This window comes from Silene latifolia, chromosome 8 (genome assembly GCF_048544455.1).
Source record: "Silene latifolia isolate original U9 population chromosome 8, ASM4854445v1, whole genome shotgun sequence".
Taxonomy (NCBI): Eukaryota; Viridiplantae; Streptophyta; class Magnoliopsida; order Caryophyllales; family Caryophyllaceae; genus Silene; species Silene latifolia.
Genome location: NC_133533.1, coordinates 7,628,333 through 7,655,462, shown reverse-complemented (window position 1 = coordinate 7,655,462; position 27,130 = coordinate 7,628,333). Strand labels below are relative to the sequence as shown.

Here is a 27,130-nt window from a genome sequence, read left to right as displayed (position 1 = left end):
TAGTTTCAATATTAACTTAGTATGAGAAATATTTTCTTCGTTTTAATCATTTGTGTGTTTTTGTTTAATTTCTTCTTATGAAAAATTAAACAGTACTCGTAAAGTAGTAAATAATTTTTGTGACGGAAGGATCGTATGATTTTGCTCAAAGAACATTTTTGAGCTTGCTACTTAATTTGTTAGGCGAACTTTTGATCAACCAATACATACCTTGATTAGCTTGATAATTCTGTAAATTGATTTTTTTTCTTCTTGTAAAAACAATCGTACACCGATCGCACCTAATGTTGATTTGTTCGTGCCAACATGTCAATCGGATCATTCGAGCCATGTTAATCGGTAATAATGAAATCATCTTATATACGGAGTATATATAGGATGATAAACCAACCTAGGTAGTTGAGTTGTAGGCAACTACCTTGAGTAACAAACTCTAACTAACAATTTAACAAATTGTTACTTAACTATTTATTCATTCAGTAGGTTTCCCTTGCGACGGATCGGATATTACGACGGGTATTATGTGAGTGGAAATGGGTAGAGGGGACAAGGTGGACACCCACCCCATATGCTTTGTCTCTCACCCTTATGGGTTTTTTGTGAGATGATATGGTATCCGTCGCAAGTTTGCGACGGATACCCTCCGTCATAAGGGAGAATTTGTGTTATTCATTATATTTTTTTTACCTTTCTTTCTCTTCATTTCCGTTCTCAATTACCTAATTAACTGATCGTATCAAATAAGACAACACTTCCATGGTGAAATCACACAAATAAAGAATCATCATATTAAATCATTAATAAGAACCATACATTGATACATAATTTACATCCACAAGCAACATTATCATAAACAATTCAAACTTAAATTATTGATCTCCCTAAACTTTTAAACCACATTTCACTTTCCGGGTACAAAGTTGGTTGCAAAAGCCCATGCATTGTTGTTAACTGGGTCGGCAAGATGATCCGCCAAGTTCTCCAACGGACCCTTACCGGTAACGATTGCCTGTACAAAAAACCCGAACATTGAAAACATTGCCAATCTTCCATTCTTAACCTCTTTCACCTTCAACTCTGCGAAAGCTTCTGGGTCGTCAGCTAAACCCAATGGGTCAAAGCTACCACCCGGGTAGAGTGGGTCGACCACCTCACCTAGAGGCCCACCAGCAACACGGTAGCCCTCAACCGCACCCATCAAAATAACCTGGCAAGCCCAAATGGCTAAAATACTTTGAGCATGGACTAAGCTTGGGTTACCCAAGTAGTCAAGCCCACCCTCACTAAATATTTGTGAACCGGCCTTAAACCAAACCGCCTCACCGAACTTAACCCCATTACGAGCCAATAGCTCGGGGAATACACACCCCAATGCACCCAACATGGCCCACCTACAGTGAATGACTTCGAGCTCACGGTTCTTAGCAAAGGTTTCGGGGTCAGCTGAAAGCCCTGCAGTGTCCCAACCATAGTCACCAGGGAATTCACCAGTCAGGTAGCTTGGGGCCTCTCCTGAGAATGGTCCCAAGTACTTGACTCTGTCAGGACCGTACCATGGGCTACTTGATGACACTGTCTTTGGCTTACCGGCGGTCTTCCTCATGGTGACTCTCCCTTCACCTATGATCTCTGAGGCGGTTGGGCCAAGATTTACGGCCTTTCCGGCCAAGGAAGGGGACGAGAGAGCCATAGTTGAGGATGCCATTTTTGGTATTGAGTTGGGATTTAGAGAGGGAATTGAAGGTTGAGTTGTTGATGAGTATTTGGTTTTAGTTTGAGGTATTTATACAAAATGGTGCATCAAATAGTCCTTATCTAACTATCTAAGGAAATCAATATCCATATTTTTATTGGCTTAGGGTTATGATAGATCATCTAGGCTCAGATTTTTGGTATAGACTACTCAAAGTTTTGAAGCCACACAACATAGTGGCTACTTGCATTTAAGCATGGGACGACTTTTGTTTTTTAAGGATTGTGCATAAACAAACTCCCCAAGTCTATGGTGGAAAAATTCTTGTCCACACAATCATTTGTTTTTTTTTATTCATCTGGTTAGATTTTAATCAAAGGTCAACAAATTCCGTAAGTTTATTATCTGTGAATGAAACCAAGACAAGGATCAAGGTTCATTTTATATGTGATAGCTAATTTGCGACTGATTTTGCAAACAACAATTAGGTACACGTTCAAATAGACATTAGCAATTGCCTGCACCCCTCTCCGACTATTGAATTAGCGAGCAATGTAGTAGTGTCTAAGTAATCGACAAATTTACGAAAACATTTGCTTAGTAATCACAAATTCACATCTCTACTCCCTCTCATAAGATTCTTATAATTTTTCTTTAAAACGGATTATTATTCAATGTTAATGTTCCCTTTCTATTTTTAGAAAATTTTACTCTAATTTTATTCATTCCTCTCTCCTATCACCAAACCCACACAACTCTTTTACTCTTATTTTATTACTTTCTTTTATGTTTTGGCCCCACAATTCTTTATTTAACTACTAATAATTCATCCATTTCTCCTATCATTAACCCCACATAACTCTTTTACTCATATTTTAATATTTTTCCTTAAGTATTGTGTTCATATCAAATGGAAATAATATAGTGACTGGGAGGGAGTATTAGATTTTGGTTGGTGAAACTTCACTTGATCCATCCATCACCAATCCATCTGTTATCCATGAAATTTATCATCGATCATCCGCGGATACAAAAATTGACCGGGTGAACTTGTGAAATAAAGCATGTTTTAAGGTCTAAAGAAGCTTCACTTTAACTAATTCTTCTAATTAAAATATGTTGATCAAACATTCTAATAAAATCTACGGAGTATTATTTATAATCTATCTTTTATTTGCAATTAGATGATATTGAAAGTAATTCGCTTATTACCAAACAAGGTCATAGGAAAAAACAATATATTTACCTTGTATATACAGGTATTATGATACATAACCCATCTTAAGTTTAAGAGGAACAGTGTTGTCTTAAATGAGAATTTTCGGAAGCATATTAACTCCATATAACAGTCCAAAGAGAGCAACATTAATCTAACAATAGGTTTTGGTATAGACGGGTGGGGCGAACAGACGGGTAAAGACCTCTAATAAAATGGGTAGAGGGGACAAGGTGGGGCACCCCCCATGTGCTTCCCACTTTATGACAAATGGATATTTTGTGAGGAAAAATGGTATCCGTCTATATGTATAGACGGATAGTGTCCGTCTATAATGAGAATTTGTGTTAATCTAAAACCCTGAATGACCAACGCAAACCAAAGAGGTCCACATGTTCACCACTTATTGGTCGTCATTCAATGGCTTACAAAAATCTTAAGTTCCATGGCTCATAGACCACTGAGCACAAACTCTACCCTACAAAAATCTGAACAAGATAAGAATACACATTTAAATTTTTCTACGATAACGAAGTCGTAAAATTTTTTCATTTTTAACTGTTATCGATGTTGCCATTCATTAACTAAAACACATGAATTACAATTCATGGGAATTGCAAAATGGGAGAGTTGTTTGTTTGCCCCAAATCACATAAATTGAAGTTCTATAGGAACTCCAATTCCTCTATGATGTGGGAAGTTGCTTACCTAGGCCCCCCTAGGTAAGTGTGAATTCCTGTGCAATTAACTTCCCACCTTCCAACCAAACATCATTCTTCCATTTCATGTGATTTACAAAATCATGGGAACTTTTATTTCCTTGGAACTTCAATTCCCTTAACGAACCAAACGACTCCTAAGTTAAATTAGTAGATTCCGGCTTAAATAACAGATTGATCAATCAATCTACTATTTTCATGTATGTATTTGGTTAATGGCATACTAGTTTAGATCCCGCGCAATAAATGTGCGGTATTTATAAATTTTTTATTTTTTATTACTTAATAATTCCAAATTAAAACCTCATTAATTTTTAATATTTCACGTTATTATTTTCTGATATGGAAAAAAAAATTGAACTATAAAGTTATTCAAGAAAATTGAGTAAAATTGAACCGTAAAATAATAGTGGTATCTCATTAATTGTTCATTTTTCTCGTTATTGTATTTTGCTTCGAGAACAAAAATTAAAACTGAAAATTAATTCAAGATAATTGAGTAATGTGTTGAATTATATTTTTTTTAAAGTATTTTTTATACCACAAAGCTGATGATTCCAATTTTATAAATTATCTGAATTTTTTTGTCATGAAAGTAATAAAAACAATTTATAGTTTTGTTAATACAAAGTATGAGTCAAGTCGTTCTTAAATAATAACATCAATAAAAGATTTAATAGCTTATAAATTTATATTTTAATTAAAATATTATAGTTTAGTGTTTAGTAAAAATTACTTCGTATATAATTTGATAAAAAGATTAATTTTAATGAAATACATTATAATTATTAATTTCTTTATTTAGTGAAAATAATTAAATAAATAGCTTCCTTATTTAGAAAGATGCTTTTTGGAGGGAAAATTTATGAATTCACCTATTCATTTAGTAAATAGGGGATGAGATATCATATTGTCTAGAATCTACTGTTTTTGAAAATGCTACTAATAGTAGTATATCGAAATAACATATTTAGTTTATACATGAAAATGGTAGATTTCTCATATCTGCTAATTATCAAACATGCTTTATTTCTGCTAATTTAATTTGATAGTCAAACTTACTACTAAAATTAGTCAACCATATTCTGCTAAAGTTATCTAATATTATAAATTTGCTTCTGCTATCAGCCATATACGGCCTAAATCGTGAAATAGTTTTGCCATAACTTAATGTGTCACCTTCACTACAATCACTAGGACTTACTTCTTAGCTCCCGAATTGCACCATCTCAATTAATGTCCTGTTTCTTCTTTCCATTGTGAAATCATACAAATAATGCCAAGTCATCAAATAAAATCATTAATAAGAACCATACATAATTAATTTACATAATTACATCCATTTGACGACACCTTAAACCGTCAAAATTAAATTCCACATCCCTAAACCACAAAATTACATTTACTTTCCGGGTGCAAAGTTGGTTGCGAAAGCCCATGCATTGTTGTTAACCGGGTCAGCAAGATGGTCTGCCAAGTTTTCAATTGGGCCTTTACCCGTCACAATCGCTTGGACAAAGAATCCGAACATTGAAAACATAGCCAATCTTCCATTCTTGATCTCCTTCACCTTCAACTCTGCAAATGCTTCCGGGTCCTCAGCTAATCCCAACGGGTCAAAGCTACCACCTGGGTAAAGTGGGTCGACCACCTCACCTAGTGGCCCACCTGCAACACGGTAGCCCTCAACCGCACCCATCAAAATAACCTGGCAAGCCCAAATTGCCAAAATACTCTGAGCATGGACCAAGCTTGGGTTACCCAAGTAGTCAAGCCCACCCTCACTAAATATTTGTGAACCGGCCTTGAACCAAACGGCTTCACCAAGCTTGTTGTCAAGATTTTTGTAGGGTTTTAATTGGTGCGTTATGAGCCATGAGGGTGGGCTTGACTACTTGGGTAACCCAAGCTTGGTCCATGCTCAAAGTATATTGGCCATTTGGGCCTGCCAAGTTATTTTAATGGGTGCGGTTGAGGGCTACCGTGTTGCCGGTGGGCCGCTTGGTGAAGTGGTCGACCCACTCTACCCGGGTGGTAGCTTTGACCCGTTGGGATTAGCTGAGGACCCGGAAGCATTTGCAGAGTTGAAGGTGAAGGAGATCAAGAATGGAAGATTGGCTATGTTTTCGATGTTCGGATTCTTTGTTCAAGCGATTGTGACGGGTAAAGGCCCAATTGAAAACTTGGCAGACCATCTAGCTGACCCGGTTAACAACAATGCATGGGCTTTTGCAACCAACTTTGCACCCGGAAAATGAATTGTGGTTTAAACTTTAAACTCTAAGAAGCTATTGAAACATTAACAGCTAGCCGACAATTAATGTTTGATTTTGTTTAAGATATTTAAATGTGAATGTAAATTATGTATGGTTCGTTCTTATGATTTAATATGATTTGTCACTTGTGTGATTTCACAATCTATTACTCCGTATTTGTCACGATTGGTTGTACAATGAAGTTTAAGGGGGCAAGTTATCTAGGGTGTACGGTGTACCGAGTATTTTACAAGTCGAATTTTGATACTCAGTACCACTCGATAGGAAACGAACCTTGGTTAGAGCGATGTATGATGATGATGTTGCTTGGCTGAATTGAAACATCAATGAAATTACATTATCACCTAGTACGTTTGTTTCAGTCAATTGTTTACTTTCTTATTCTTTACAAAGAGTATTGTAAATAAAAGTAAATACGAGTAAATAATTATGATGAGGGAATGTAATGCAATATATATATGTATAATCGATATTTACAACAATTGAAGCATAGTTGCTTAAGATAGTGAAAAAACTAGATCAGACTATATCAAGAGTATGTTAAAGCACAAAAATACCGTTCCCAGCCTTAATTAAGGTACATTTTGCTGCTGGCTTGGTTGCAAACACCGGTCGCAAATGGAGTCTACTAACGACTATTGTTGTGCTAGTCGCTACTTAGACAATTACATTTGCACTACAAAAAAAAAGCGATATTTTGCAACCAACAAGCCCGGTTTAGTACTCGCTAAAAGGCAAAAATTGTCGCTAATTAAAGCACATTAGCGACCAACTATCGACTATGTTTTTTGTGGTTGCAGTCGCTAATAGTTGCTAATTAGCTACTAATTTAATGCGGTTTTATCATAGCTTCAACGTTTGATATACTCTGTACTAAAGTGTCAATTTTGTAGCATTGGCAGTTTGGCATTGCCTTTGCTTTAGCCTTAGTCTCTACTGATATGTGTCAAAAAAAAATGTGCCTTTCGATTTATATCTTGCACTGAATTCTAATATTTGCAATTTCATCTACCTACGTTTTACACGGTACCCTTATGCGCTGAAGCAGTGTCGAAGATAGGGGAGGGCCATTAGGGGTGCTTGCCTTCGTTCGTGGATGGAAATTATCAAGTTTTTGGTAAAAAATTTTGAATTTTTTCAAGTTTCTCTTATATCATTTACCCATTCACTCGCGTTTAAATTTTTCACCCCCACGAAGTTCAAATTCTGGCTCTGCCACTAAGGTGAAGTAAATGTACAATAGGATATAATGAGCAAGATACTTCCATACTACAAAAAGATACTCCTATCAATTTTGTGGACAAGAACATTTTCACCATTAGACTTGTGAAGTTTGTATGTTTCTGCACAATCTCAATGCATAAATGAAAGTGACCACTATTTTGTGTGGCTTCAAACATTTCAGTAGTCTACCACTTGAATATCCAACTAGATTTACAAAAAATCTAAGCATTGATGCATCATAAGCCTAAGCCAATAACAATGTGGATACTGATTTTCTAAGATAAAGACCATCTCATCACATCTCATTTTCCTTGTTATAAATAGACTTCAAACTAACGCTAACAACTCATCAACAACTAACCATAATCTTAATTCATAACCAATATTCCATCTCTTAATCCCAATTCAACTCCAAAAATGGCATCCTCAACAATGGCTCTTTCATCCCCTTCTTTGGCCGGAAAGGCCGTCAAGCTCAACCAGACCGCCTCAGAAATCATAGGTGAAGGAAGGGTCACCATGAGGAAAACCGCCGGGAAGGCTAAGCCGGTATCATCAGGAAGCCCATGGTACGGTCCTGACAGAGTCAAGTACTTGGGACCATTCTCTGGAGAGGCCCCAAGCTACTTGACTGGTGAGTTCCCCGGTGATTACGGTTGGGATACTGCTGGTCTTTCAGCTGACCCTGAAACCTTCGCTAAGAACCGTGAGCTTGAAGTCATCCACTGTAGGTGGGCCATGTTGGGTGCATTGGGGTGTGTATTCCCTGAGCTCTTGGCTCGCAATGGAGTTAAGTTTGGTGAGGCGGTTTGGTTCAAGGCCGGTTCACAAATCTTTAGCGAGGGTGGACTTGACTACTTGGGTAACCCAAGCTTGGTCCATGCCCAGAGTATTTTGGCTATTTGGGCTTGCCAGGTTATCTTGATGGGTGCGGTTGAGGGCTACCGTGTTGCTGGTGGGCCGCTAGGTGAAGTGGTCGACCCACTTTACCCGGGTGGTAGCTTTGACCCGTTGGGATTAGCCGAGGACCCGGAAGCATTCGCAGAATTGAAGGTCAAGGAGATCAAGAATGGACGATTGGCCATGTTTTCAATGTTCGGGTTCTTTGTTCAGGCAATTGTGACGGGTAAAGGCCCAATCGAAAACCTTGCGGATCATTTGGCTGACCCGGTTAACAATAATGCATGGGCTTTTGCAACTAACTTTGCACCTGGAAAATGAAATGTGGTTTAGGAGATTAGGGAGACCATGAAGTTTGAATTATATTTAACATGTTGAGTGGATGTAAATTATGTATGTCTTCGTATAATTGTGTGATTCAATAAGATTTTTATTTGTGTGATTTCAACAATGCAACTATGCAAGTGTTATCATATTAGACGGTATGACACTATCTCATTTTCCATAATGTAAGCAATGTTTACTATAGTCTAAATAGTGAATGCTTCGAAGTACTCTAAAGCAAAAGTGTTCAATTAAGGGCGTGGAGGTGTTATCAGCCCCGGTGATTCCGATGTTATGAGGCCACAATGGTGTTACAATGTGGATTGTGCATGGAAGTTGGTGGTAGGTGCCTAGCTCTTTTGAGTGGCCTGATTTTTGTTGTGGTGGGGAAGGGGGATGGTTTTCTCCGTCGTCTGGTGTAATCAATATACAACAGCGAGAAACAACAAAAATCAGTATTCGAACTAGCAAAACTAACAAAACTAGAATTAATCTCATAAATGTTCTTTGAAGGTAAAATCTTCTTCTAGAGATTTTGTCTCAAAGCAAGATCATATGCTCCTCTCGGCCTAATCAATCAATTATTTTACTAATTATCGGTATATTTCCCGTGAGCAAGATTTAAAATGGCCAAAATTCAAGCCAAAATGTTACATAAATCACATTAGTTAATTTTGTGCACACGTTCTTTGATCAAGACGGACATATCCGTCTTACACAATAAAACAACTCAGATGGATGAGACAAAAAGTTGAATAAACAGAAAATGACAAATTACTGTCTCATCCACCTATAAAGGGTAGTATTTCACGTCTTTCGCATTTTGAAACATTTAAACTAGATACAACTGTCTTAACAAAGAGACCAACTTTTTTTTTTTTGGCAACTGTAAAAGAAGAGGTTACAATCGCATGGCCCTAGAGGCAAGGCCATGTGCAACTGCATTAAGGTTCCTTGCAATGTAAGAAAAACTTACAATGAAAACAAGCATAAAGATCCTTGAGATCCTGTAGAATGCCTTTGACGACATGATTCACTCCTGCATAACCTGCAATCTGACAAATTAATGGTAGACAATCTGACACCACCTCCAGATGGAGGAAGCCCTTCCCAGCAGCCCACTGAATAACCGCCGAAATACCAAGGGCCTCCGCATGCAAAGGTAATTCTGCTGTTATCTTCCTGCTTCCGTGCTCAAACCTCACCCCCTCTCCATCATAAGCCACCCACCCAATCCCGGCGGCCAAGTTCTTAGACCAACCAGCGTCAACCTTGACCCTGATTCTCCTACACTGACCCCTCCCACCAACCATATACACAGGAAACCCGTCCTTGATTGTCCTCATATCATTGCCGCCTATTGATCGCTTCACCTGTCCTTTCACCTTCTCACCGTGTTCCTTCTCCTTCAACATAGATTGTAAGAAATCTTCCACGTTGTTAGCGACAGACTGAAGGAGGACGCTCGGCATAACCGCTACCACCTTTGAAGACCGCATTGTTACGAGTAGTCCAAAGACCCCATAACGTTGCCAGGAAGACAAGAACCCTCATTTCTCCATCCTCCAGCTTCTCTAAATACCGGAGCCAATTAATAAGCCAATTATACCAAGTTTCAGAATTTGTGGCCAAGTTTTCGTGAGGAATAACTGATCATAAGGCATCGCTTGGTTGGGTTTTGCGGGATTCTAAGGGAACTATTGCTCATGAATGAAGGTCAAGCCGTTTTCTGGGCTAAATCTGCCCTTCAAGCGGAAACTAAGGCGCTATGGTTTGCCATTGAATATGCTCTCAAGCAAGGATACCTTCATATTGATGCAGCATCGGATTGTCTTAACTTGGTCCTGCAAGTCAATGGTGCTTGTGATTTATCGCAAGACTCCGGAATTATTATCAAGGATATCAATCGGCTTATCTCTTGTTATCATTACTCTTAGTCATTGTCCTAGGAAGCTTAATAGGATTGCTCATAAGTCATAACATAACCAAATCGGCTATGGGTGTAAGCTTTCTTTTTCTCTGCCAAAAAAAAAAAAAAAAATGAAAAAAAACATCAAATCTAGTGGACAGTAATCACTCCACCATAGACTATTATCCGTGGCTTCAAAAATTTTAAGTGTCACCCTCAAATCCCAAAAATCTAACCATGAGGTAGCATCATAAAACTAAGCCAATAACAATGTGGATAGTGATTTCCTCGGATAAGGACCATCTTAAGCACCCTTTCTTATAAATACTTCACAATTTTACCTTCAAGTCATCAACCACCTTAATCTTCTTAATCCAACATTACCATTCTAAACCTAACTCAATCCGAAAAATGGCATCCTCTGCAATGGCTCTTTCATCCCCTTCCTTGGCCGGAAAGGCCGTAAATCTTGGCCCAACCGCCTCAGAAATCATTGGGGAAGGAAGAGTCACCATGAGGAAGACCGCTGGAAAGCCCAAGCCAGTATCATCAAGTAGCCCATGGTATGGTCCCGACCGAGTGAAGTACTTGGGACCATTCTCAGGAGAGGCACCAAGCTACCTCATTGGTGAGTTCCCTGGTGACTACGGTTGGGACACTGCTGGTCTTTCAGCTGACCCTGAAACTTTTGCTAAGAACCGTGAGCTCGAGGTTATCCATTGTAGGTGGGCTATGTTGGGTGCATTGGGATGTGTTTTCCCCGAGCTCTTGGCCCGTAATGGGGTTAAGTTCGGTGAAGCCGTTTGGTTCAAGGCGGGATCCCAAATCTTTAGCGAGGGTGGACTTGATTACTTGGGTAACCCAAGCTTGGTCCATGCCCAAAGTATCTTGGCTATTTGGGCTTGTCAGGTTATTTTAATGGGCGCTGTTGAAGGCTACCGTGTTGCTGGTGGGCCACTAGGTGAGGTGGTCGACCCACTCTACCCAGGTGGTAGCTTTGACCCATTGGGATTGGCCGAGGACCCAGAAGCTTTCGCAGAATTGAAGGTGAAGGAAATCAAGAATGGAAGATTGGCTATGTTTTCAATGTTCGGATTCTTTGTTCAAGCAATTGTGACAGGTAAAGGCCCAATCGAAAACTTGGCGGACCATCTAGCTGACCCGGTTAACAACAATGCATGGGCTTTCGCAACCAACTTTGCACCCGGAAAATAAAATGCACTCTAGACTACTTATCATTGTACTGATTTTCTTTCGGCTTCCTTGTTAGTGTAGTTCCTTTGGATTGTACATTAAGGTATCTTTGACTGCTATAAAATATGAAACGTTGTTATTGAATGAGGAAGAATGGAAAAATTTGCTTTTTGTAAATTTAGAACTGTTTCCGCTTCATTAAGTTTAAAGAAAATGGCACACATTAGAAAAACCGATATTATAAACACAGTTTTTTTTGTAAGCTGTTTTTGTAACTATTTGAAAAGATTATTAAATGCTCTCTTTTTACTTGATCTTAATTTAAGCTGAATTGTGATTGTGATTCTACAAATAACAAGTGAACAACTTGGAGGTTAATTAGGACAAAACCACCATGAAAAGATAATCATCATAGATTCCGAACAAAAATCCTTAAATTCTCGTCAACCACAATCTAAAACTCGCAACCAGAAAAAGCTTCTAAACTTGGAGCTAAACCTTGATAGTATTTAGAAACTGAAACATACAAAATCTTCAAAGCAATGAGACTTTATCTTAACTTAGACCTTAATCGCATACTTCCTCATGGGAAAGTACCTTTCTTTCTTCATTTCCCTCTCGGTTTTCAATGATGCCTGAACAAAGTAAAACACAAAAGATTAGACGTTTCATTGTCATCGTGTAAAAAGTGACTGAATACTGGACTTCGCTTAAGAGAACACAATTCACAGGCAATACACACTCCAATGAATGATGTGCTCAATGACGGAATGTTCAGTTCTAGACACCAGTGGCAGCCGACAGGCTCTCAAGTCAGGAATGGTGGTACAATAAGAAGCTCAGAAGGGTAAATTCATTTGTGTTAGACGATCTCACATGTGAGACTAACAAAGACATTTAGGTTTTATCAAAACCCATCAGATCGTGCATTAAAGAAAACAACCCAAGCATGCAGCATCAGAAGTAACATTCTTATCCATCCACCAAAATATCGACCATACATCGCCATGCAAAAATATCCACACTTAAAACTCTAACCAAAAGAGTATAAATGCAGAAGAAATATAACAAAGATTACCTGATGCTTAGTAAGACGGCGGCGAATGGCACGAGTCTTCTTGGGGCGAAGGTCAAGGGGCAAGTACTTCTTGTTCTTGTAAGCCTCCCTCAAAGCAGCCTTTTGCTTCTGCGATATCACAGTCAATACTTGTGCAATTCCCAGTCTCACCACCTTACTGCATTACACAAATTCACTAAACCATGAGTTTTTACATCGTCGAATCACATACTCTCTGTTCATTTGAATTATCGCAAATTCATCGAGTCGTGAGCTTTTCAATAATCATATACCCGTTTAAGCTACCAAAACAACATTATAACTTATATATAAGCCCACTTGCATTACAGAAACCAAGAAAAATTGTCAATTAAACCTTTCATATGATACAATTTAATCACATTATAATATCACCCAAATTCAATAAAACAGGAGTAACTACATCATCAAATATCATATTACCTCCGTTCATTTGAATCCACTATATATTTACCATCCCCCGTCAACTGAATTCACTACATCTACTATTACCAACAGAAATACCCTTCAAAACTACCAAAAACCCCTTATAAATTATATATATCCACTAGCATTACACAATTGACGATATCCTGTCACTTAAACTTTACATATCATATAATTACTTCAACCAACTGTATCCCAAATCCATTAAAACAGGAGGAACAACATTTATCAAATATCATAAGCCATCAGTTCATTCAAATTCACCACATAACTCATTTCCAACCCTTCATGTCAATTGACTAGATTTCATTTTACCAAAAGAAACACCCTTTGAAACTCCCAAAACAGCCATAAAACTTATAAATCAAGTTGCATTAGACAATCAAAGAGAAATTGCAGCTTAAACCTTTCGTATCATACAGGCACGTCACCTGTAACATCACCAAATACCACCCTCCCTCCAATCATTCGAATTCACTACATTTTCTCACCCCCTCATTCCATCAACCACATTTCTTTCCACCAAAATAACCTTAACCTAAAGAGAACGAGAGCTTGCAATTTATACTTTTAATACATACAATTAAATCCCCTTGCTATATCATCCAAATTCATTTGAAGATACTACATAATTCAATTTTCACCCAATCACTCGAATACACTACACTACATTCCCTTTTACAAAAACAAACACCCATCAAAACAACAATAACCACCTTATGACTTCTATATCCACATGCATTACACAGTCAAATCACCTCAGTGTATCACACAACTTTATTTGAACTTACTGCACAATTCAATTTCGCCTCCTCACTCGAATAGACTACACTCTACACTACATTCCCTTTTTACAAAAACAAACAACCATCAATACTACCAAAACACCCTGATAACTTGTATACCCACTTGCAGTACACCATCAAATCAACTCAGTGTATCTCACAAAATTCATTTAAATTTGCTGCATAATTTATTTTCGCCCCCTCCCTCAACTACAATACGTTACATTCTCTTCTATAAAAAGATCACAAATTCTCATGGAAGACGGACAACATCCGTCACAAGCTGAAGACGGATAGTGCCCCTCTCCACCACTTGCCCTCCCACTTGGCTTATTGTGAGAGGGGCACTATCAGTCTTCAACTTGTGAGAGGAGCACTATCCGTCACAAGCAAAACGCTTTGCAAAAACAAAAGCCCATCAAAACTACCAAAACAAACCAATGCCTGATATATCAACTTGCATTACAGAATTAAAGAGAAGTTATCACCAAACCCCTCATATCAAAAACTTCCTCTGCCCCCAATCATTAGTTTACCTTGACAAAATAATTAAAAAAGCTAAAAAAATAATTAAACACCATAACATATGAGAAAATTAACACAACCAAGATCATAAGAACACATAAACATCATTAATACTGAAATCATAAAATTAAGAAATTACATTTTGGAGAGTTTGTTGGGTGCACCACCAGTAACCTTAGCAACACGAAGAAGAGCTAATTCAGCCTTAAGATCTTTAAGCTGCTCCAATAAATCATTTTTTGATTTCTCCCTTAGCTCATGAACCTTGATTCTTGCTGCAAATTTGGGGAAAATTAAACAAAAATTAATTAAAAATCAGGCAATTTCAGAACACAATTGAAATGAAGAAATTGAGATTACTGATGGGATTTGAATTAGAGAAGAAAATTACCCATTTCTGCGGAAAGGGGATGCGATCGGCGGAAGTTGGAGATGTGGTAAACCCTAGATTGAAATGGGGGTCGCAATTGATTGATTAGGGTTTTATGGGTGTAGGAAGGTTTAGTTAGGGTTTGGATCAAGATTTGGGCCTAGTGTTGACGGTTGGATTTCTTTGAGGTGTTGGGCTTGAAATTAGTGCCTATATTAATTAGGTTCTTGTTTGGTCTTCAAAATTAACCGGTGAGTCGGGACCCGAGTTTTATTAATATCGCCTGATAAAATTAGGGTGGTGATTTTCGCAGTACAATTTTTACTCATTGTAGTACGTTTTTCCGAAATTACCCTTCTCATTTCCTTTGTAATTTTTTCTCATATCAATTCCTCATCTTCTTTCTAAAAAAAAGTGTCCTGCATACAACACCAAAGTATAAACACATGCACACATTACTAATCCATACATCAAGCATAACCAAAAATTACACCAATTACATTACTAATCCATTCATCATCAATTCATCATTAGTCAGATGTACTCCATACATAGCACAAGAGTAACGTAAGGGAGAATGAGGATCAAAATTGCGATTACTTGAAAAGCCGAAGAGAAACAGGAACCGAAAGCGAATCAAATAAACTCGTGGATGAAGATGAAGGAATGACGTCCTTTTCATCGTTCCTTAACTTTTCGTTCCCAATTATCCAACGACACCGTCAAGTGTTCGCCGTCACCGAAGCCGGATTTAGGGTTTTTCAAATAGAATATTGATTTCAGTTTTTTATCAAATCAAATTCGTCTAGTTTTCAATCCAGAATTTTAAAGGCATGAATCTGACATTAACGTGATTTTAATAACGTTAATTCAGATTGATTTGGTTGTGAATTCTTATACATATTCAATTTTAAAAAACCATGTCATGAATTATTGATTAACAAATCAAAGAACTCTTCTATGGATTCAATTAATTAAGATCCATAATTGAATAAATTTGATTGATCTTATAGTTTGTATTGTTAGGAATTTGAGAGAATTGGGTTTATTGTGCTTTTAGTTAAGGGTAGATAAATGGAAAAGGATGTGCAAAAAGTACTGTATTGAATAAAAAACGTATTGCGAAAATAAATTACGTAAAATTATTAAAAATGTTTTTTACTCGTTTTTATATACAAAAACATACTCTAATACGCGAATTCGCATACGGATTGACGGTCATATAGTTGTTTTTTTTTTTTTTTTTGGTCTCACGAAGCGCGCACATAGTCGCAATATAGTTGTGGTGGAGGAAATGTGATCATTTTGTAATCAACTGTAACCATTATCTGGTAAATAAGAATTTAAGGATGATACGTTTTATTTTAAAATGAACATTTCCTCTTTCACAAGAGACACCAACTGAAACATATAAAGTTACTAAGATCAAAACCATGTGTGAAACAATGTGTTACTAAGCGTGATAAAAAAAAACTAAAATATAACTCATAAACTTTATAAAACTAAAAAAAAAAGGATATTCTATGGTGTACCCTCGAGTTTTTTGGTATTCTATGTTGTACCATTACATTTTTGAAATTCTATGGTATACCCCCGAACTCTATACATTAGTCTATACCATGACCTTATTTATTGTCTTTGCTAACTTAGTTTCTTAATTGACCTATTAAATCGTCTATTTACCATTACAATTACTCGATAACTTACTTAATTACTTCTTAGTTCGCCGAATTACTCATTAACCCACCAAATAGTATACGAATCTTACTTAAAGTTCATCAAATCTCTATTATCATGTCATGAATCATAACAAATATTTTTAATAATTGTTTGTGCTTATTATAAGTGATTTGTGATGTTTCTCATATAAGATGGTGATACAACATTAATAAGTCAAAATATAGGTCAAAGTACGGTTGTTTGATAGTGATAAAATGAATGGAGAGTTAAACGAGGTCATGATGGAGAAATAAGTAAAGAGTTTAGGGGTACAATGTAGAATATAAAAAAAGTAGGGGTACAACATAGAAAATCGAAAATCTCAGGGGTACACCATAGAATATCCCAAAAAAAACACACACCAAAACTCAGTTATATATTAATTCTGATGTAGTGCATCCGATATATAATCTTTTTTTCCTCTCCCCACGAGAAGAAAAACCATGATTCTCTTCCAACAAGGGGCTATCAACCACAATTTGGTGGTAATAATCCCCAATTTATTTCCAAAATATTAGTTTTAATTAGTTTATATGAAAAAAAATTATTCTCTTATTAGGAGTGTTTTCTTTTCTCTCCTTAGAAGAGCTTTGGTCCCCATAAATTGATGGTTTCTTCTCACAGTCATAAAGTTGTAATTGTTATGTCATTATTTGCAATATTGCGAAAGATCGATACCCTAATGGTTCGTTATATGGTATTACAAATGTTGTTAGATTACCATTTACAATTTATCAAGTTAGATAAAATATATTCTCTTCAAAACTGTTCAAGATTCGAAAACCTTCTCGTAAAAGGCTTTATAATGAGCATCGATGTTGTAAAGGATGTGAATCAACAGAGCAAATAAGTTTGGAAAACTTAGTGTTTCTTGAGAATTTATTTTATTCGAATTTTATAGATTTGTATCCGGCCAAATTTGATATATTTTGTAGATATTGTATGACTTTTTATTAATGAAATGATCTACGAGTATTTGTTAAGAAAAAGAGTAAAACTAATTTGAACTTAAGTGAAGAGTAATGAATTCAAGTCGATGGAAATTAAGTGCAATAACAGAAGCCCTAAGTCTTTTTTTTTTTTAAACCATTCTCCACCAAGACCTTATCATTTGGATTTAAACTCATTTAACTGCAGTTCAAATCAAGTTCAGTTTAATTCAATTCATACTTATAAGTTCAGTTAAGAACTTCGAATTCTATAAGTTCAATTCAATCAAGAACTTCAAATCTTATAAGTTTAGTTCAATTTAGAACTTCGGATCCTATGAGTTCTATTCAATTCAAAACTTCAGGAATCCTATAAGAGTTGAGATAAAATGCTACAAGGTGAACTTAGTTCAATTCAGATCTTACAAGTTAAATTCAGAAAAATGAAGCCTTAGAACACGATCATCAACTCAACAACATTAACAGCCTTATCCATGTCTGTGTAAAAAAATATTGCGTACATGAAGTGGCCATAATCAATTCATATGACTTCTCACCCTTGCCTCACCTTCTAATGATCTACCTACGTACGGATCTTATTTTTTATTTATTGAAGTGAGTGCATCACCTTCTAATGATCTACATGAGCGTGGATATTATTTATTTTTCTAGTAACTTTGTCAAAAATACACATTTTAGATCGACAAAAGATAAATTATAAATGATTATTATAATAAAATGTTGATATTAATAAAACTCATACGATATATAGCCGTTTTGGTTAGAGCTGGGCAACAGTGCGGGTTGGCCCGGCCCGCACTGGCCCGACCCACCGGACCCTCTAATCTCTAACCCGCTGACCCACTCTCGTGCGGTCGTGCCCACTACCCAAGCCGAGCCCATCCCGGGCTCCCTCCTCCCTAGCCCATACTGCCCACCCAGCCCGCCTCCTTTTCTACCCATTTTACCCAACCGGGCCGGTTCTAGGCCATCACTCCCAGCCCGGCCCATCCACAACTGACAACACGTAGTGTGGGCTTGGGCTCCCCATCCACCAGTCCGGCCCCGTGCTGAACCGACCCAAAATTCAGCTCTAGTTTTGGTAAGAGATAATAGACCAATGATTTGGGCTTGAGCTCCCCATCCACCAACCCAGCCCGGCCTGTGCTGAACCGACCCGAAATTCAGCTCTAATTTTGGTAAGAGATAATAGACCAATGATTTGGGCTTGGGCGACCAATGATTGAAGTCCTCACTTCTCATTTCAATTTTTAACCCATGTCATATCTTACCTTTATTTGACCTTTCTTCATTTATTTAAGACAAAGTATACAACCTCACTTGCTTACCTAAAGTGCAATGTTTTCCTCCCACAAGTTGCCCATTTTTACTGGTAACCAGCTTTAAATTCCTCACATTCCTCCTTACAATAAACAACTAATAAACCAAAAAAGAATCACAAGATTTCAACTGCTGAGATAGATCTTGAATACTTTCCCTAAAGCCATATCTCTAAAGTACACTAATCAGTATTCCCAGATTCTCCCACCACTTAAACCAATCCGACTTCACCAATAATTATCGTGTAAAACCGTCTTACAGTCTCACTAAAAAAAACTCACCAATATCAACATCTTGAACAAAAGATCCAATCTTTTCACATAAAAACTTACTCAGTATCGTATAAGATCGTCTTACAGTGTGAAACAGTTCTTTTATTGGTTACACACTTACGATCCCTTACTACCTCACTAAAACTCACCAATATCAGCAACATTTTGAGCAAAAAGATCCAATCTTTTTCTGCAACAATGGCAGCAATGTCATTTACAATGGGATTAAACTTAATTCTTTTAGTAGCAATGGTAGCAACAAACATCATATCACTATACCATCTTTCCTCAACAACAAATTTCTTCAAATTCAATCAAAAATCACAACTTTCTTCAACAACCCAAGTACCAAATCACCTTCTACGTCAACTACACACCATACGCGCCACTATTAACCACCTCACGCGCCTCCACCCTCCTTCACGCGCCACTAATGTCGCGGTACGTCCATCAGATCTCGTTATGTTATCCCATTTCTCCCCTATACCCAGTTCATGTCATGATTTTCCTGAACTGTTGTATCAGTATATGAATTATACTGTTTTTGAGTTGTGTCCTAAAGATGCACAGCTGGCAGAATCTTTGATTCTCCGAGGTTGTCATCCTTTGCCACGTAGGAGATGTTTTTCTAGAACACCTGCAAACCCTAGGTTTAATTCACTTGATTCAAATGTTATTTGGAGTAGTTATACTAATCCTAATGCTAATGGTAAGGCTAGTTGCAGGAGTTTTAAGTGTTTGGACCCGAAACTCGGGTTAAATGGTAATGATCTTGAGGTTAATAAGCAGGAATTTATGGTTTATAAGTCTGATTTAGATCTTACTATACCTCAATTGTTAGACATTGCGAAACGAGCTGGATCAGTGTTGAGATTAGGGATTGATATTGGTGGAGGGAGTGGTAGTTTCGCTGCGAAAATGCAGGAAAGGAATGTGACTGTTTTGACTACTACTATGAATTTAGGTGTACCCTTTAGTGAGGTGAATGCACTTAGGGGTTTGGTGGCAATGCATACGCCGCTGCAACAACGCTTGCCGGTTTTTGATGGGGTGGTGGATTTGGTGAGGTGTGGGCATGCTGTGAATAGATGGATACCTGTGGTAATGTTGGAGTTTTTGATGTTTGATGTTGATAGAGTGTTGCGAGGAGGCGGGTTTTTGTGGGTTGATCATTTTTTTAGTAAAGACGGCGATTTGGAAAAGGTTTATAAGCCTTTGATTAATAAGTTGGGGTATAAGATTGTGAAATGGGCTACTGGGAATAAGATGGATTCTAGTGGGATTAAGAATGGTGAGGTTTATTTGACTGCTTTGTTGCAGAAACCGAAGTCGAGATGATGTATACTGCTGCAGCTGAAGTTTGATTGGTATGTTCTTGATTTTCTTCTGCCCATGGTTTTTAATACACTGTGTTTGTTGCATTTCTGCTGTATGATCATACTGATGTTTATTTCTGGTTGGTATGTTTCTGATATAGTCATTTGTGTTGCTGAATGTTGCTCGGACTCGGTTAGAAGTATCAGACACAGGCGTGCGTCCAAGTGTCGGATTCGTGTATTTTATTAATAAAATTCATGTTTTTGGTCTAAAATGAAGTGTCTGAGTTTCCTACCCACGTCCTGAGTGTCGCGTGTCCGACATGGGTATGTGAGGTAATATTGAAGAGTCTGGGCAGCATAGGCTGAAACTGGTTAATACAATACAGGGTTGAATTAGGGTATTGTTTTGTAGAGCAACAATAACTGGATTCATCCTAGTCGGTTTTTCTAAGCGTGTGGATCATTGTCCACAATCCGTATAAGTAGGAGAGAGGAGACCAGTTTATAACTTAGTTTTAAAATACGCGAGGTGCACCAAGGGGATGAGAGTCCAATGCGGCGAGCTGCCCTGTTTCTGAGAAATAGGAAAATGTGACAAGATCTCTATCAATTTCCTGTACAACTAGTTAAGTAGTTATACATGATTTGTGGTTTTCCTTTTGGCAAAAGCAGAACATAGCAGCATTGATAAGGACCGACCTACGTATCTGATTACCGTGAAACTATGTCATGTACGCCTGGTTTTTGACGAAGGTAGAAATAGACTCTTGTAGGGATATACATGCAGCGAATTCAACTTTAAGGAAGTTTCAGGACGTCGATAGACATGCATGCCCTCCATCCCATGTCTATTGGCTTTGTATCACTGTATGACTTTAGTAGTCATAAGAGAATCGATTTTACATTTTTACCCGATATCCTCTCATAATACGCAACAATTACAAATTTTGTAATGGTAAGAGTAAAATTAACCTTATTTTCACATTTACTGAGGTTCCAATTTGCATTTATTCTCTTCCCCAACCCATGTACTACTTACTTGATTACTCGTCAGTTGTCAGTGTTTCTGCAGTTTTCTGGTCTGCTCAACACTTGCTCTTTGTTGTCGGTTTAAAGGCCTAGTGCCGTATAGTTGTTGGTTTTGCCATGTCCGCCTCAAGCAGGCTAGCACATCGTAGCTGCAAACTATATGGCATAGACACATGGCCCTTATCTTACTCGAGATCTGATTTTTGTAGGTGACGGTGTCATGTGTAGGAATTTGGGTCTCGGGATGCATCTCAGTTCCACCTCCGGCAAAAAACTCAGTCGCCAAATAGTGTATTAAAATTCCAGAAGCGATAGATGATAGAATTCAGAGAAGGGGCAGCCAGTGAAGGTTAATACCACACGATACTCCCCGACAAAATAAGCGTGTTATAGTAGAGAGAAAGAGCATCATTCATTCTTTTTCCTTTTCTTTGTTTCATTTTAAATAGTTTCCTATGTTACTGAGAAGTAAATCGCGATATAGCAATTGGTTTATCTTGAATGGTTTACAGTTTACACCGTACATTATTAAGCATATGTTGCATAATGGCCAACAAGAATATGTCCTCATGAAACAAACAGCAGAACCAGAAAAAAAATTGGTATAATTTTCGACCAAAATACATTAGGCAGAAGTCACTGAAAGCGTAATGCTCACTCTCACTCGACATCTATCATGAAAAATACAGTTTGACAAGCGTCCTACACTCGTATATACTATGGAAGTCAGTGAGGAGCAACATACAAGTTAATATGCACTAGTAGTGGAGAAAATTATTTAGCAGGCTTAATCCTGAGAAGATGCGCAAGGTCAAGATTGTCGATTTTTGCAGCTAGTATGAAGTCATTTTCTGTGAGTCCACCTGCACATGGTAAGGATCAGGTTAGAGTTGGAGATTGCAAGACAAATGCTACAAATCAAATTCATGACAGTTAGGCATCATCATGTCAGATTTTGATATTAAAATATCCATGTCAAACTAGGTTTAGGGGTGGGCATAATCCGGTCCGGACCGGAATTCCCCGGTCCAACATTTTTAAAGATTCCGGTTTCCGGACCGGAAAGACCCGAATTACTGCATTTTTTATGTTTTTAAAAAATATTACAGTATATAAAAAAACAAGTGTATGCCTATTTAATCCGGTCCAACCGGTCCGGTTTTTTGGACCAGAATTTGAAAAGGAGGGTATGTAAAAATAACTCCGGTCCAACCGGTCCGATCCGATCTTGGACTGGAATTTTTCCGGTCTGGAAATTTTTAATTCCGGTCCGGTCTCCGGTCCATGATTTTTTTGGATTCCGGTTCCGGTCCGGTTTGGACCGATGCCCAGCCCTAACTAGGTTAGTTGGATATTAATCAATGTCCATTAACCCGAACCCGAAAAACAGACAAACACATCAACTATAAATGATTGATGGTTGGCCGGATGCTAGTCATGCTTATGATGATTACAGTTTTTAGTTCTTTTAGCAGGTTCTTTACTTCTTTCTCGGAAACAAAAACGAATCCTGTTCATTAATAAGGAGATATTTCCGTTTCAGTAGGAGCGTTTCCAAGTGATGACAAGTGATGGTCATTGGCTTTCTACAATCGATAAATTTAAAAGTTAATCCAAAGTATGCAAATGATATTGTTTCTTGAAAGTATTCAAATGGTCTCGACTCATGACCAGGAGAGTAACAAATTTGAGTGAAGCATGAGCTACGCCTAATCAAAATCGAATTGTATAAATTGCCGTACTTACCAACAGAATGTGTCCATATTTCAATCGTCACATTGTTCCAACCCACAAGATGGAGATCCGGATGGTGGCCTGTAATAAATATAAACAGGAAAAAATTTAGGAAGAAAGAGCTGCAGATGTTATACCGTTACCAACCAATTTGACAAAACAAAAAATCTTTGTCGCAATCAACTAAAGCAAAACTATACCTTCCGTTTCTGCAACATCAGCTATGGCCTGTAAGAACTCCAGTCCTTTGACAAAAGTCTTCACTTTCCACGAGCGACTCAGCTTCAGTTTTTCTCCTTCGTTGACCAGTTTCCATTCAGGAACCTGCATAACAGCAAACAGGTCATACACGCTCACTTCAGCCAAGCGGATGGTGTATGTATACAGATAAGAGTAGATTTTCAGATTGAATTACATGCTAACTTCAGAAGCACGATATGGAAAATGCGGTATCTGTTGGACTACATACACCATTTGCAACATAACGTGTAGCACAATTCAGCCGCAATTTCAAAAGCAATTACCAAATGTGTGGAGTATACATTTTCTAGGAAACATTGGTAAAGAAATTTGAAATATTAGTTTGCGACTAGAAAATCAGCATTTTGTTCAGCAGCGCATTTCAGAAATAATGTTACAGCAGCCTAGAGTTCTGTTAAAGAGAATTTTTATAGTACCATCTTATATAACATAGGTTAGATATGAGTAGATTGAGCAGCCGTGCAGCACCGTGACTCACCCGCCTTTTTTACTGGAAAAAAAGAACTCCCTACTTTTGAAGATAAATCAAACAAAAGGGAGAATAAAACACAAACCTTTGTGATCAACTTATTTGCTAATTCTTCAGACATAGGACGTAAATCCTTTGTGTTACAAGGAACACATTTCTTTGACGCCAATTCTGTAAAAGATAGGAACAGGCAGTTTTTAATTTGCTAGCAGACGCCAAAAATGTAATATATGATGCATTTTAAACATGGAAAGCAAAAGAAAAACAAAGTTAAGCTACACGTAAGCAAATTTGTTAGCAATGATCTATATGATATTCAGTATCGAGCATGAGTTAAGCATTCCACATACATCCTCTAAAGAAGTTCTGAAGAAGACTCGGAAAAGACTCTCCAAACGACCACTAGGCGCTGTCAGCATTTATAGGGAACTCAACACAATCTCGCCGACTATTATTTTGCATTCTTGTTTCTCAATAACAAATATTTACAGCAGATAAGTGTTCTAAACAAACTTAGGTTTTATTTGAAAGATTGAAACTTTTGAATATAAAGATTTCCGCCGGCCAAAAAAATGACATAACAGAGACCACTTAGCTATGAATATGATACATCCTGTGAGAGTGTGAGTTAGCAGGATTATCGCATAATTTAATTACCAGTCCTTTTAAATGATTCATCGGTCAGCCGGAGAACCAACTCAAGGTAGAGGCAAGCAATAAAAACTAGACGCACCTGTAGCAGTGCTGAAGTTTCTATGTTCATTATGAATCTTCCTAGATTTTGACATTTGCATATGGTTCTGTAACAATCCATTGACTCGGGTACTTGAGCTGTCATCAAATGAAAAATGTTCTCACACTCCGTGTCTCCAAAGGCAGGAAGATGATAAACATGATATACTTACTAAGACAGCGAAAGTGGAATGGGTGATTATGCACAATTTATAGTATTGCACTAACTTTAAGGGTGCAGGTATTTAATAAATCATCAATAGACAGTCAACAGCCAACATTTTATGGAAATATTTTTGGTCAGTTCTAAATTTAGAAAGAAAAAGTAAATGATCTGTACCAGTTACATTAACTTTCTATATCTAGAATTATAGATAAGATTACAAACAGATGATCGGGTGAAATCCGTTAATTTGTCAGGAGAACATATTAGCAACAGCAGCATTAGGTATTTTCACAAAAGACCACACAGGAAGAAGCTTCAGCTGTGTCAAAGCAAAAACTGCAAACTTTTCCAAGACGACCAACACTTTGCTGGCTATCTAATATCAGCATTCAATGCCGATTTATCCAACTCAAAGTCGTTTTGGTCTAAGGTCTATGAGCATACTATGACTATCTACCTGAGACATCTTAAGTAGAACTACACATAAATCTCAACGCCATTCCTACATGTCAAGTGGTAAGGTTCTTTTCATCATCACCACTATCCACTACGTCCAAAGAGGGATGAGGGGGCCACAAACGAGAGCTATTTTTTCCTTCTAATAATCAAGAAACTTCACCCATAGACGGTTCTAAAGGATGATTCATGTCAGCCGACCCCAAATCATTTTAGGATTAAGGCTCTGATGTTGTTGTTGTTGTTGAATAATCAAGAAACTGTTAGTCGTTGCCCTCCCTAAGGAGGAACAATACAACATTACCCTGCCTCACAGGGGAGCTATTTCACTATAAGACAGTTGATGGGGCTGAGTGAACGCAACCTTACTCGTGCTAATAACACTAGGGAGCTATTTCCAATGACCCAAGATGAAAACTGTGTCAAGAAGTGCACCCAATGGCAATGAATGAAAAATCCATCAAAGTAACACGATTTGACTACAATGGCATATAATTTGCTTTATTCTTAGAAACACAATGTTGTTCGTTCACAGAGCTAATGAACACTGGCAAGCGGCAACGAGTTATCAGTTTTGACTGATCGGAAATTATATCACTATTGATTGAGCTTCAATGTTACGGAGTTCAACAATGGCATTCCTACAAGGCTACAATCGTATGTAAATTTGTTTCATAACCTCTACCAATTATAATCAACAAGTGTCGGCATTCCCCATATATGAAATTTCACAAATAATATGTTCCTCAATAAACTTTAATTACAATTTCATCACAAAACACTTGCAACACATCAATATTCTCTTGCAGAAGCGCGAACAGATGATCAAAAATGTAGAAAGCCATACTAATTACCATAAATCAACATACAAGTTTCAAGAAAACAAATTTGACAACCCAGTTAGATAAACAATACATTTACGTATTAACCCTTATGTCCCAGTCAATTGTTTATTTTTTCTATTATTTGCGAGAATTATTTTAATTGAAGGTACACAAATAATTGGGACCCCAAAAATTAAGACATGGGTTCATACGCAATTCAAAAGATAAACAACCCCAAATCCAAGAAAAAGGGAAATTATATAACAAGAAATGATGAAATGAAGAAAAATAATACCATCCATGATCAATACAGAGATGAAACAATGGAGAAAATTGAGCCTGCAAAAAACCCAATTAAAAATTAAAATTAAATAATTAAAAAAAACAAATCAAAAGAAAAAAGAGAAAAAGAATAAAGATGAATACTTGAGATTTGGAGAGATGAAGAAGACGAAGTGGTGCCAGTATGCGTGACATGCTTTGTTAATTTGTAAATAGCAAGGGGTCCGTTCCGTGGGGGGAGTTGCAGTATACCCAATTACCCAGTAAATAGTCAATCAAGTCGGTTTCGACTTTCGAGTCGGGTTATTGCGGGTCGGAATTTTTTCAAGTACTTTTGTCAAGTTATTTTGGACACGGATTAGTTTAGGTGTGTTTTACTGTTTTAGAGTCGAGGAAACATGTCAGTCAATTGAGTCGGTTTCAGCTTGCCGTCTGGGAGATTAGACTTTACTATTTTCTGGGCTGGGTTTGGAAATTCGGATCAGATTAGTTTGAGAATGGTTCGCGTAAAGGCCCTAAACCCTAGCTCTGTTGCCTTTCTTGGCATATAACTCTGACAATTACCCTTTGTGGCTGCCTTTAATTATATTATACTCTCTCGATTCTTAGGAAATAGGATTACCCATTTGTTCAAAATTTATGAGTTTCAATTTTTGGTCTAACGAGCTTGCATTTAGTCGCATTACAATAAAGGGGAGGGAGATCGAATCTGTGACCTATTGTCCACAATACCTTTGTGTTAACGAGCTAGGCCCTAAACCCTAGCTCTGTTGCCTCACGGTTCTCTCATACGAGCTCTCTGATAAAAGGACAATAATAGGGCGTCATGAACGTTTCACTGACGCCCTCTTCCGGAAGCACCACATTTCCAATATATGCAATGACCTTATTTGTCTATCTGATTATTTTTCAACGGGTGTCCGTCTTTTAAACTTAAAGA

General features: G+C 37.4%; 7 protein-coding genes across 8 annotated transcripts; 3 read left to right on the top strand and 4 right to left on the bottom strand.

Annotated features, from left to right (window-relative positions):
* Positions 1 to 760: 760 nt before the first annotated feature.
* On the bottom strand, positions 761 to 1,771 carry LOC141596256 (chlorophyll a-b binding protein, chloroplastic). Its single transcript, XM_074416355.1, has one exon. The coding sequence runs from the start codon at positions 1,703 to 1,705 to the stop codon at positions 902 to 904; it is 804 nt and encodes a 267-aa protein (XP_074272456.1). The 5' UTR covers positions 1,706 to 1,771; the 3' UTR covers positions 761 to 901.
* A 3,131-nt stretch (positions 1,772 to 4,902) lies between these two features.
* Positions 4,903 to 6,228, bottom strand: LOC141594587 (chlorophyll a-b binding protein 1B, chloroplastic-like). The gene is made up of 2 exons (XM_074414596.1): positions 6,178 to 6,228; positions 4,903 to 5,519 (listed from the first exon to the last, which is right to left on the bottom strand). The coding sequence occupies exons 1-2, from the start codon at positions 6,226 to 6,228 to the stop codon at positions 5,031 to 5,033; spliced, it is 540 nt and encodes a 179-aa protein (XP_074270697.1). The 3' UTR covers positions 4,903 to 5,030.
* A 1,221-nt stretch (positions 6,229 to 7,449) lies between these two features.
* LOC141596255 (chlorophyll a-b binding protein, chloroplastic-like) lies at positions 7,450 to 8,470 on the top strand. The gene has a single exon (XM_074416354.1). The coding sequence runs from the start codon at positions 7,546 to 7,548 to the stop codon at positions 8,347 to 8,349; it is 804 nt and encodes a 267-aa protein (XP_074272455.1). The 5' UTR covers positions 7,450 to 7,545; the 3' UTR covers positions 8,350 to 8,470.
* Positions 8,471 to 10,500: 2,030 nt separating this feature from the next.
* Positions 10,501 to 11,599, top strand: LOC141596253 (chlorophyll a-b binding protein, chloroplastic-like). The gene has a single exon (XM_074416352.1). It carries the CDS (start codon positions 10,673 to 10,675, stop codon positions 11,474 to 11,476), a length of 804 nt encoding a protein of 267 aa, XP_074272453.1. The 5' UTR covers positions 10,501 to 10,672; the 3' UTR covers positions 11,477 to 11,599.
* A 234-nt stretch (positions 11,600 to 11,833) lies between these two features.
* Positions 11,834 to 14,817, bottom strand: LOC141596254 (large ribosomal subunit protein uL29-like). Its single transcript, XM_074416353.1, has 4 exons — positions 14,679 to 14,817; positions 14,427 to 14,562; positions 12,534 to 12,690; positions 11,834 to 12,090 (listed from the first exon to the last, which is right to left on the bottom strand). Exons 1-4 carry the CDS (start codon positions 14,680 to 14,682, stop codon positions 12,016 to 12,018), a joined length of 372 nt encoding a protein of 123 aa, XP_074272454.1. The 5' UTR covers positions 14,683 to 14,817; the 3' UTR covers positions 11,834 to 12,015.
* A 3,761-nt stretch (positions 14,818 to 18,578) lies between these two features.
* On the top strand, positions 18,579 to 21,798 carry LOC141596251 (putative methyltransferase At1g29790). 2 transcript variants are annotated; one of them, XM_074416349.1, is made up of 2 exons: positions 18,579 to 20,285; positions 21,476 to 21,798. In XM_074416349.1, exon 1 carries the CDS (start codon positions 19,117 to 19,119, stop codon positions 20,254 to 20,256), a length of 1,140 nt encoding a protein of 379 aa, XP_074272450.1. In that variant the 5' UTR covers positions 18,579 to 19,116; the 3' UTR covers positions 20,257 to 20,285; positions 21,476 to 21,798. The 2 variants fall into 2 exon arrangements, with proteins under 2 accessions (XP_074272450.1, XP_074272451.1); XM_074416350.1 differs by having other exon boundaries at positions 19,015 to 20,285; positions 21,495 to 21,798.
* A 52-nt stretch (positions 21,799 to 21,850) lies between these two features.
* On the bottom strand, positions 21,851 to 26,448 carry LOC141596252 (pterin-4-alpha-carbinolamine dehydratase 2, mitochondrial-like). The gene is made up of 7 exons (XM_074416351.1): positions 26,335 to 26,448; positions 26,204 to 26,247; positions 24,464 to 24,561; positions 23,816 to 23,901; positions 23,201 to 23,324; positions 23,013 to 23,081; positions 21,851 to 22,129 (listed from the first exon to the last, which is right to left on the bottom strand). Exons 1-7 carry the CDS (start codon positions 26,383 to 26,385, stop codon positions 22,041 to 22,043), a joined length of 561 nt encoding a protein of 186 aa, XP_074272452.1. The 5' UTR covers positions 26,386 to 26,448; the 3' UTR covers positions 21,851 to 22,040.
* Between the last annotated feature and the right edge of the window lie 682 nt (positions 26,449 to 27,130).

Bases quoted from the DNA above. Each gene is read 5' to 3' on its own strand.
- LOC141596256 (XM_074416355.1), bottom strand. From the start codon at position 1,705: ATGGCATCCTCAACTATGGCTCTCTCGTCCCCTTCCTTGGCCGGAAAG.
- LOC141594587 (XM_074414596.1), bottom strand. From the start codon at position 6,228: ATGTTTCAATTCAGCCAAGCAACATCATCATCATACATCGCTCTAACC. The intron at 5,520-6,177 runs GTTCGTTTCCTA...TTACCCAAGTAG, and splicing joins CATACATCGCTCTAACCAAG to TCAAGCCCACCCTCATGGCT.
- LOC141596255 (XM_074416354.1), top strand. From the start codon at position 7,546: ATGGCATCCTCAACAATGGCTCTTTCATCCCCTTCTTTGGCCGGAAAG.
- LOC141596253 (XM_074416352.1), top strand. From the start codon at position 10,673: ATGGCATCCTCTGCAATGGCTCTTTCATCCCCTTCCTTGGCCGGAAAG.
- LOC141596254 (XM_074416353.1), bottom strand. The intron at 12,691-14,426 runs GTAATTTCTTAA...TGTGTAATGCAG, and splicing joins CCCAACAAACTCTCCAAAAT to TAAGGTGGTGAGACTGGGAA. The intron at 12,091-12,533 runs GTAATCTTTGTT...TACTTTGTTCAG, and splicing joins GCCGTCTTACTAAGCATCAG to GCATCATTGAAAACCGAGAG.
- LOC141596251 (XM_074416349.1), top strand. From the start codon at position 19,117: ATGGCAGCAATGTCATTTACAATGGGATTAAACTTAATTCTTTTAGTA.
- LOC141596252 (XM_074416351.1), bottom strand. From the start codon at position 26,385: ATGTCACGCATACTGGCACCACTTCGTCTTCTTCATCTCTCCAAATCT. The intron at 23,325-23,815 runs GTTTGTGTTTTA...GCTGTTATGCAG, and splicing joins CAAATAAGTTGATCACAAAG to GTTCCTGAATGGAAACTGGT. The intron at 23,082-23,200 runs GTATAGTTTTGC...TATTTATTACAG, and splicing joins TGATGTTGCAGAAACGGAAG to GCCACCATCCGGATCTCCAT.